General features: G+C 60.0%; 1 protein-coding gene across 1 annotated transcript; it reads right to left on the reverse strand.

Moving 5' to 3' along the window:
- Nucleotides 1-1113: 1113 nt before the first annotated feature.
- NXPH4 (neurexophilin 4) lies at nt 1114-9872 on the reverse strand. The gene is made up of 2 exons (XM_007467685.1): nt 9816-9872; nt 1114-2119 (listed from the first exon to the last, which is right to left on the reverse strand). Exons 1-2 carry the CDS (start codon nt 9870-9872, stop codon nt 1256-1258), a joined length of 921 nt encoding a protein of 306 aa, XP_007467747.1. The 3' UTR covers nt 1114-1255.
- Nucleotides 9873-9918: the final 46 nt, after the last annotated feature.

The following is a 9918-nucleotide window of genomic DNA, read 5'->3' on the forward strand; positions in this document are numbered from 1 at the left end:
TCCAAGCTCGCCCTCGTCCCTTCCCCCACCCCCTCGTCTCAGGCCTCCCTGCCTCTCTCCCTCCCTCCCCCAACCGTCTGCAAACTCAGCGCCCACGGAATTAGGAAGGAAAAGGAAGATCGATGACTCCAGATGCCGAAAACACCGTTTCCCCTCCCCCCGCCCCACCTGCCGCCTCCCGCCAGCCCCGCGGAGCTTAGCAGGTTGTCAGCGCTCTGCCTACGCTGTCCCTTACATCTCCATCCCATTCAAGGCCTTATACCTCCTCCCCCAAAATAGCCCGCTGGTGGTCCGCTGTCAGGTCTAATCCCCATCCTATTTTCGGCAGCTTCACTTCGCCCACCTCAGGGAGGAAAATTCCCACCTCAGGCAGGGCTCCAACCCCAAGGGTCGTCCTCATCTGTACCTGATCTGGTCTTGGATGACCTCCAAGGTGCTATAACTCCGTCAATATTTGCCTCAGTTTCCCCACGAGCCGCCGAGGAAGAAGGCCCTGGCCAGGTCTCTGCCAGACATAAACCCACATCACCACCACCCCCTTCCCTACAAAGGTCTCACACAGACGCGTATTAGATTTCACTTTATTTTGTTCCCTTTCCCGTCTGTTTTGGTGTAGGAAAAAAAAAAAAAAAAATCACCGAGAGGAAGCAGCCGGAAAGGTGGAGCAGGATGACAAGGACCGGAGGGAGGCGGGCGGAGGGCAGGGGCCGGATCGATCGCCTATGCCCAGGAGTTCTGCTTCCGCTACCCTAATTATTGGGGTTTCGGGGAAAGGGGGACAGGCATACGGCAAGCAGAGGGGATGGGAATAGGCCACGGTTTATAGGCCTTTATGGTCTTTACGTGGGTACAGGGTGGAGGACAAGTACCTGGGGGTAAGAAAGTCAGGGTGGGATGAGGGTACCAGGCCAGGCGTTATTAAAGCTGCGGGCAAAGGGAGTATCCAGCCCAGCGCCAGGGCGTGAAGAGGACCCAATGTGAACGCAGGAGACACTGGGACCGCCTCCAAGCCCCGCCTATTCTGGGGCTGCGCTCTTGCTCCTCCACTTTGGGGGCTACCCCCAGCCTCGTGGGCACTCCCAGGGAGGAAAAGGGGACCCGCGCCGACTGATGGTCCCCGGGAGGGCTGTTCCTCTCCGCCCCAGAGTGGAAAGGGTGGACGCGGCCACAGGAGCTGCGGGGTACGGGGAGAGGTCCCACTTAGGGAGTCCGGGATTTCGCGGGAAGCTCACGGCCCGGGCGAGGGCGGGGCGCGCTATCCAAAGTAGGGGTGCTCGCTCTGGAAGTTATAGTCTGGGCACACCTTCTGCACCAGTTTGTAGTCAAAGCTGAGGAAGGAGACGAAAATGCAGATGACTTTGAAGGGCTTGGCACAGAGCCAGGCGGCCTGGCTCTGCGTGTGCTCGGTGAAGCACACCTGCGATGGGTCGTACAGGCACGGGCGGTGCTTGCGAGCGCGGTTCGTCTTCTCATACTCCACGTGGCAGTTGAAAGTGCGTGACTCTTTGGTCCCGGGCACTCCCAGCGCGCCCCCAAGCGGACCCGCCAGCGCGCCCCCGAGGGTGCCCCCTAGCCCCGACCCCGCGGCCGCTAGCCCCAGCGGGGGCCCCAGCCCAGGGAGCACCCCCTCCAGGGCCAGCGTAGACTGCAGAGGGTGGGGGGCGGGCCCCGGCAGCCAGACGCCCCCAAACTCGACACGCTTGGAGGGCGGCACGATGCTGACGCTGAGGTTGCCCAGGCTGGACGAGTTGTGGCGGAAGTACACGCTGAAGGTACCGTTCACATGGTCAACTATCTTACCCGTCACCAGCAGCGAGAACTTGAGAGTGTGCACCCGGAAGTAGAAGTCTCCCCAGCCGAAGATCTTTTTGGCGCGGGCCGCTTTGATAGACGGCTTTCTCTTGGTGCGCTGCACGGGGGCCCCCGCCGCCCCAGCCCGGGCCAGTGCCCGGGTGTGGTTAGCCGGCCAGGCCCAGCTCCAGGCACGGGCGGTGCCCAGGCCGTCGGAGGACCTTGGCGGTGCCGGGAGCCGATGGCCAGGGGCCCCCTCTCTGGCCGTAGCCGGGCGCAGCTCCAGGTACTGCGGCCTCCCGGACTCTGGTATCTGGGCACTGACGGCCTGTGGACGAAGAAAGAGGAAAAGAGAGCCGCTGGGTTTGTCTGGGGCCACCCGCCAGGGCCATGCCAGTCCCTCTCCACAGCCGCTAGGAAACCAAATGGAATCGGGCCGCCCGGAGCAGTTGCTCAGGGAGTGCGCATTTGAGTGGACCTGCAGCCCTTTCAAGCTGTGTGGTCTCACCTCAATTTCTACATCTGTGAAATGACTCTGAGAATCCTTGTGTTCTCAGAACTCTGATGAGGGCTGAGAAAGCCAAAAAGGCCAAAGCCAATATGGGTTTGAATAGGGAGTGGAGCTGTGGACTCGGGCTTGGTTGGGAGTAATGGGCCAGGGAGAAGCTGGACTCCGGCAAAGGGAGGCCATGACCACTGTCAATGTCCAGCATCAAGAAAGAGTGAGTCTTCCCGACACTTTTGCCAAGACCAGGGTCCTCACCCGGGCCTCAGCCTCTACTCCCTTGTGTGGAGAAGCAAGGGAAACCAATGGAGCTGCAGAGAGCAGTGGAGAGTCTGGGCGCTGTGGGTTGAGGCTTGGGAGCTACGTGGGCACCCCTCTCTGTCTCCAGCACTCCTGCTGTGGAGGAGGCCGCCTGGTGGTCTCCCTGGGCTGGGAGCGTGCTGGAAGACCACCCTCTGCCTGCCCCTACCCGTCTCAGTGTGTCTCAGGTGGCCGCGGATCTGGGAGACAGCATGGGGGAGTACGAGATGGATCCAGAGGCGAGAGCTGCCCAGGCAGGCCCAGGCCATCAATTATCTGGGGCGGAGCGGGGGTGTGTGTGGGTGTGTGGGGTGGTGGCCGGGAGTGAAGGAGAGGCGAGAGAGCAAGAGGAAGAAATATGGAGATGCTGCTCCAGTGAGGAGAGGGAGAGGAGTTGTGCATGTCAGAGTGTGTCAGTCAGACTGTGCTAGCTGTGGCCATTCAGTGTGGCCCTTACTGCGTGTGGGTTAGGCTTGGGGGGCAGGGAGTACTGAGTGTGTCAGTCTGGGGTGGTTGTATTTCTGTTAGCCTGAGAGGGTTGTACATATGTGCCTGCCTGCCTGGAGTGATGACTCTGTGTGTGTGTGTGTGTGTGTGTGTGTCTATGTGTGTGCGTGCGTGTGCTCGTCTCAACCTATGCTGATGGGTGTGTATGTCTCTGCCTGTGCATGGTGGTTGTGTGTGTCTATGTGTATCTGTATGCCCCTGTGTATCAGTCTGAGGAGGCTGTTATGTGTGTCTGCCTGCTTGTGGTGGCCGAATGTCTGTTGTATTAGTCTGTGATGGCTATGTATAGGTGTCCGGGTTGCATATGTGCTTGCGTTGGCTGTGTCTGTCTGTCTGTCTGTGTGTGTTGATCTGAGTGAGGCTGTGTTTCAGTTTGTGGTAGTTGCATCTGTGTGGCTGGTGTAGTTGTATGCCTGGATTGGCTGTATATCTAAGGGTGGCTGTGTGTGATTCACTGAAAGTGTGTGTCACTTTCCCTGTGTGAGCTCCTATCATCCTCTGTGCAGGTGTCAAGCTCTTTCTCAAGGGTGTGTGTCAGTGTGTCCACAATGATATAACAACTGTGGTCTCATTATGTTCCCCTGGGGGGTGCATATATGAATGGTCTGGGGAGGAGGCGTCCCACACTGGCCTGCAGGATGAGCTCTGGGTAGGTAAAGAGGCCAGGCAGCATGGGTGTTCCCCTCTGTTTGCATACACCATGTGTCCATAAGGGACAGGAATGGCAGAGTCAAGCTGCTGGGCTAGAATCTCCACTGCCTGGTCCCCATTCCCGCAGTTCTGCGATCCTGGGTTATTAATGCCGCCGCCACCCGCTCATCATACATATTTATCACCCCCCTCATTCCTCCTCCCGTCCATCTCTCCTCCCAGCTCAGGTGAGGGGGGCGGGAGCGTCACGAGTGATTGACTCAAACTGACAAGCTTGAGCTGGCAGCTAACACCCGGAGGGTGGGCCTGAGAGGGGCTGAGGGGAAGGCGTCCAGGGCCACGGGGGAGGGGGAAAGGGCCTTCCAGGAGGAGGGAGCCAGGCCCCAGGAGGTGGGCTTAGAGAGGGCAGGGCCTGAGCCCTGGAGGAGGGAGTGTGTGAAGCTTCCAGGGGAAGTCAAAGAATGGTTGGGGGCGAGTCGTTTGAACTCTGACACCTAATCTCCTCACCCCCCTGGGCCCAACCACTAGCTCTTTCCAGGGCATCCAGCGGTCCCCAAGCCTGCTTTTATGACCCCGAATGCCTCTGAGCTATCCCCTCCCAGCACATCCCAGCAGCACCAGACGTCCTGCACCCAGTTCAGGACCTGTCGACTGCTTCAGTCCAGTGACTCCTCCCAGGCAGGGGCTGGGAGAGGCAAGGCGGTTTGGCTGGGCTGTGAGGGGTGCCAGGTGTCCCCCCACTCTGATCCCAGACAAATTGCTGCCTGCGCTTCTCTGATCCTGGCAAATCCCTGGGCTTTGGGCGCCTGCGCCCCCCACCTGCTGCTGCAGACAGCCAAGATAAAAGGGAAGAGTTGCGGGGCTGGGGCGGTGGGCGGCCGAAGCCACCCTGCACGGAGAGCTCAGTCAGGGAGGGGTGAGAGTCTTCGAGGAAACGAGCCGAGAAATGGGAACATGGAATCAAATCAAATCAAATCCTCCCTCTGGCTTCCTTGCCCGCACGCTCGCTCTCCCTCTCCCTCTCACTGTTTTTCCATCTCTCTCTCTCTCTCCCTCTCTCAGTCTCTTTTTGTCTCTGTCTCTTCCTCACTCTGTCTCTAATTTTCTCCTTCTGTGATTCTGTTTTTCTCTGTTTCTGTCTGTCTGTCTAACTGTGGTACTTTCCCTCTATCCTTCAGATTGTCTCCAACCGTGGGTGGGGTTGGGAGGGAGGGGAAAGCAAGGTGATAAGGGAGTCCGTCTTTGCCTAGAATCCATGGTGCTGTCCCTCCCCCTCTACGAATGAGAGTGGGAGCAGGGTGTTGTCTGAGGAAGGGTCCCCCTCACTTCAGAGCTGGTTTAATTAAGATAATTGGGTGCAGTGACATTTGCGGAGGGGAGAGGCTAGCCTGGTTGTCGGCTTAGGGGGGCAGGAGGGAGTGGGAGGGTGAGGATGGGGGTGCACTTCACCAGACGCCTCCGGGCCCTGGCGGGGCGGGAGCCGAGCCAGGAGTGCTTTGCCCCCAAGGCAGCGAGCCCACGCATCAGAGGGGAGTTGAGGCTGCCTTTTGCTGCTGAACAAACTCCACTGGGGTGTGGGGGGGCTCTTTTGGGATGGGACCGCTGGGAATGCGGGAGGATCAGGCTGTCGGCCCCCCAGCCGCATTGCAGGGCACACCTCCCCCAGGCCTCCAGACCTGTCGGTGGCTTCTCTCCTGCTGTGTGGGTCAGGCGGGGTGGCTCAGGATTCTGACTGGGGGAGGGGATGGCACCCTGTGGTTGGGGAGGTGGAGTGCTCCAGGCCTGGGCTGGGGAAGGAGAGGGAATAGCGTACTGAACCCTCGCACCTAGAAAGAGGTGCGGGCACCGCAGTCAGGACGGGTGAAATAGCCAGGGTCTGGCTGGGAACCAGAGATAGAGACGGGGGTGAGGACAGAGGTGGGGTGGACTGGACAGGCTGGGGTGAAGACTGGGACAGAGATGGAGGGGGACTGAGCAGGCACAGGTATATGGTGCAGAGATAAGGATGGAACAAGGACAGGCATTGGAACGGGGATGAAGAGATCAGAAATGGTGGACAGGCATTGGGCAGAGACTAGGATGCAGATGGGATAGGGGCCAGGAGAATGAAGATGGGGGAACAGAACAAGGTGGGAACTAAAATGGGGATGGAGGAAGACAGGGATGGTGGATGAGGGATGGGCATTGGGGAAGATGAGAGTGGGATAGGGACTGGGAGATGGGGGTGGGAACAGAAACGGGGGATGGGAAATGGTTATTGGGTAGAGACAGGGATACTGAGGGATGTAGAGACCCAGGGGATGGAGCTGGGGATGGGGAATGTGAATGGGGACTAGAATGGGAATTGGGGGACAAGGAAGGAGATAAGAGACAGGGAAACAGGAGCTGAGGACAGGTATGGGAGACAAGTCAGAGGAAAAGGCAGAAGACCGGCAGGATCAGGCTATGGGAGGGGGCCAGGCAGGTGGAGGCGAAGATACCTCCTTCCAGACCCTACTATAGCTATAGCGTGAGGGGGCGGGGATCGCCGGTGGGGCGGGCTCTGCCCTTGGGCAGGGCGCCTCCTCCCCCTCAGCCCCGCCTGCCCGCCTGCTCGTGGCCTGCAGCGCAAGGCTCACCGTTATCTGAATTTTGATTTTATTTTATTTTATTTTATTTCCCTGCTTCCCAGAGCCGGCGCAGTACCCCCGGGAACGGCCACCCCCCGCCCCCCGCCCTGCGCCTCACTTTATTATTGCAATAAATGTGCCTATAAAGGCGCGGGCTCCCGGGCGCGGTGGGGGGGTGGGAGCCGCGGAGCTGGGATGTAATTTCCCGAAGCTGGAGCCGGAGGGGGAGTGGGCGGGGTGGAGGTGGAGGAGGGGTAGAAGAGGGAGAGGGGGAGACTCACCAATTTCCAGCGCTCAAGGCAGCGCTCCCTGCTCCCCATCCCCGCCCCGCAGCTCGTTCCCACCCCGAGCCCCGCGACTCCCCACTGCGCCCAGCCACCCTTGAGCCCTGGGACCCCTCCCCCATGACCGACCCTGCCCTCTCTCTGTTACCCTGTCCCCCGTCCTGGCCCCCGCCCATGTGGAGTTCCAGGGCTCGGTCCAAAGTTCCGCATCTCCTCGACGATGACTTCATCTCTGACCCCTAGGATGCCCCCTCCACTTACCTGGTCTCTCTGAACGTTTATCTCGCCCCTTCCCAAAGACCCTGTCTCTGACCCCAGTGACCCTTCTTTACGTTGTTTCTGTCCTCCAAGTACCTGACCTCTTCCCCAGCCACCCTGTCCTGGACCTCCAGCTCCTCCCCCACCCCGAACCTAAGACCGTTTAAATTCTTTCCGCGGGTGCCCCTCCCCTACGCGCAGGCCCTGGCCCAAGGGAGCTATCACAGCGCCCACCTCGCCTGTGTCCCTGGCCCAGCTGCGGCCCCTGATTACCCCCAAATCCCTGCGGACAGCTCTGGGCCCTGGCCCAGGCTGCATGTGCCTAAGTGGCCCAGCCAGAGATTAGCTGGGGGACTAGAGGGGAATACGGAGGCAGGAGGGGGTGGCTAGATGCAGGGCTGGGGCCAGCCAGTGCTGAGAGACTCAATTCAGCCTAATCCTTCCCTGAGGCATGATAGAGCTGGAAGGTCCCACAGGGCCCCGCCCCTGCCCTCCCCCAGCTAATTAGTAATTAGTGATTAGTGATTAGTGACTATTGATCGCCTGCTGCTTCTCCCAGTAGGCGGCTGCTTTGGCAAGGGGTGGGGAAGACCAGAGAAAGAGAGAGGAGTCAAAGACAGTGTTAGAAAGATCCTGAAGGAGACCTGGGCCAGAGCCCCAGGGGCAGTGGAAGCCAGGAGTCGCAGGCCCCTGAAAGGAGACCGGGAGCCTGGAGCAAGGAGGAAGGAGGGAGAGAGCTCCTGAAGGACGGGCAAGTGAGCGCGGCATGGGAGAAGGCAGGGTTGTTAATGTTGGACAATTAGGGTTTCCCTGTAAACTGTGCCCCACCAGCCTCTTACCCAGTGTCAACCCAGTGCCAGCTCTGGCGCTGAGACAGCCCTGAGCGCACACACACACACACACACAAGCCACACTCAGATACATGAACACATCCTGAGGCTCACACTCAAATGCACTCAAAATGACAAGAAAGCAGATACACGCTCACAAGCCTCGGAGACTCACATACAGACAGCACATGCACCCCAACACACATATATCCACCAGAGACACACCTCGGGGTAAACACATGAGCACACCCCATACTCACAAGTGCACACAAGCGCACACAGATACTCAGACACACACTTTCCTACACACACTCCCGCACGCAGTTATACATATTCACACACCCACGGTCTGTACGTACATGTAAGCACAGCTTCTCACATGCACACAAGCTGGACTAAATGGTAGATACACTCTCCCCCACGGACTCCAACACGGAGGCCCACAGCGGCAGCTCTAGCACACTCAGATACATCCCCATTGCTCACATCCTCACGCTTACTCTCCCTCAAGTCTTCACCAGATGTTTCATTCCCCTTCAGGGGGCAAAGGAAATTAAACCAGATAGGTCCACAGGGGAGTTTATTTGATGGGGAGAGGGGAGAGGAGAGTGGGCAGGAATTAGAAAGGAGGGGCAGGGGAGTACCATCCATCCCCACCACCTCTCCCCCGGGGCCTTCACACCTGCGCCGGTTGTGGGACACAGACCCCCTCCCACAGGCAGCTCTATGGGCAGCAGGTCCAAAAGAAGCTCCTGCCAGTGGCAGCAGTTTTTGTGGAGGGGGCTCCTCTGCCCACCTTCCGGCTCAAGGTCACCAGGCGGGTTTGGGAGAATCAGGGAGCTCCATCGCCAGCGTCACTAGGGCAGCCCCTGCCCTGCTGGAGCTGCTGAGTGCGATCTGGCTGAGCAGGTGGGGGTCCAGGTGTGTGGGGAGAACTACATCCCTTCCAGATTCTGCAGGGTCTGGGAGTTGGGGTGCAGCGAGTAGGGGTTTAGGGAGCCCCCTGTCTGCCCCAAACTGGGTAGGTCACACTCAGGGTAGGAAACAGGAAAGTCAGAGACAGGGGAGCTGATGGAAGAAGACAGGGGTCCTGGGCCTAGGCCCCCATTATGGGACTCACGGCGGGGCACAGATGGCTGCCCTGTGAAGCAGGCGCACTTGCACTCACCCCTTCAGAGCCAACACCACACGCCACACCAGCAGACACGCACCCTGGACCCCAGCACTAGACACCCAAGCCTGGCTGCCCCGGACACAGGCACGCACACAGGTGCACACGCTGACCCCCGCACTCCACACCAGCACACACGAGCGCGCCGTGTACACAAATCGAAGCCTACAAGTCGGGAGGGAGGCAGATCAAGTCGGGGCCCCTTTAGCCTCTGCCTTCGCCCTGGAGCCTCAGGGAAGGAGGCAGCCTAGGGAGATGGGGGTGAGGACAGGACAGGAGGAGAGACTCTTTCCAGACAGCCCTTACCCCCTACCCGCCGGGCGTGAGAGAGGGGTGTGTCTGTGAGGTTGTGCAGGGGAGATGGTGTCTCCGCGGGAAATGTGATGGGAGACTGTAGCCAAGTTCGGCGGTATCTGTGTGAGTCCGTGTGCGCGCGCGTGTGTTCGAGCTGTGTATCCTCGGAACACAGTGCCCACCTGGCATTGTGACAAGGGCAGAGAAGAGAAATGAGAAGGCGGGGGTGGATGGGCGGAAGGACAGACAGCGAGGAAGGCGAGCGAGGTTGGCGCGGAAAGACGGCAAGGCTGACACCCTGCTGGCTTGTCTGTCTGTCTCGCACTCCCGCTCCGTCTGGCGCACTCGCGGGTCGGGCTTCGTCCCCTCCCGCGCCGCGCCTGGAGCGGGATCCGAGTCAGGCCTCCACCCTGGCACCAGCCCCCCGGACCCTCAGCCAACTTGAGCTGGGAGAGCGCCTATCCTGAATCGGGAATCTGTCTGTCCGCGTCCCCCACGCCGCGCAAAGTTCGGAAGCTCCGAGCGGGAGGCGGGGCGGGCGTACGGAGCCCCTCGCACTCTGGGACCTTTGCGTCCCGGACCCCAGCGCTCGCGCTACCGCAGGGCAGCCCTTACCTTCCTCAAGAGCCATGGGCCAAAGAGCAAGAGAAGCCATTCCGGGAGCAGCCGCATCTTCCCGGGAGGCCGGGCGGGGCGGGCGGGGCGGGGGCCCGGCAAA

Source organism: Lipotes vexillifer, unplaced genomic scaffold (assembly GCF_000442215.2).
Source record: "Lipotes vexillifer unplaced genomic scaffold, Lipotes_vexillifer_v1.1 scaffold387, whole genome shotgun sequence".
Classification (NCBI taxonomy): domain Eukaryota; kingdom Metazoa; phylum Chordata; class Mammalia; order Artiodactyla; family Lipotidae; genus Lipotes; species Lipotes vexillifer.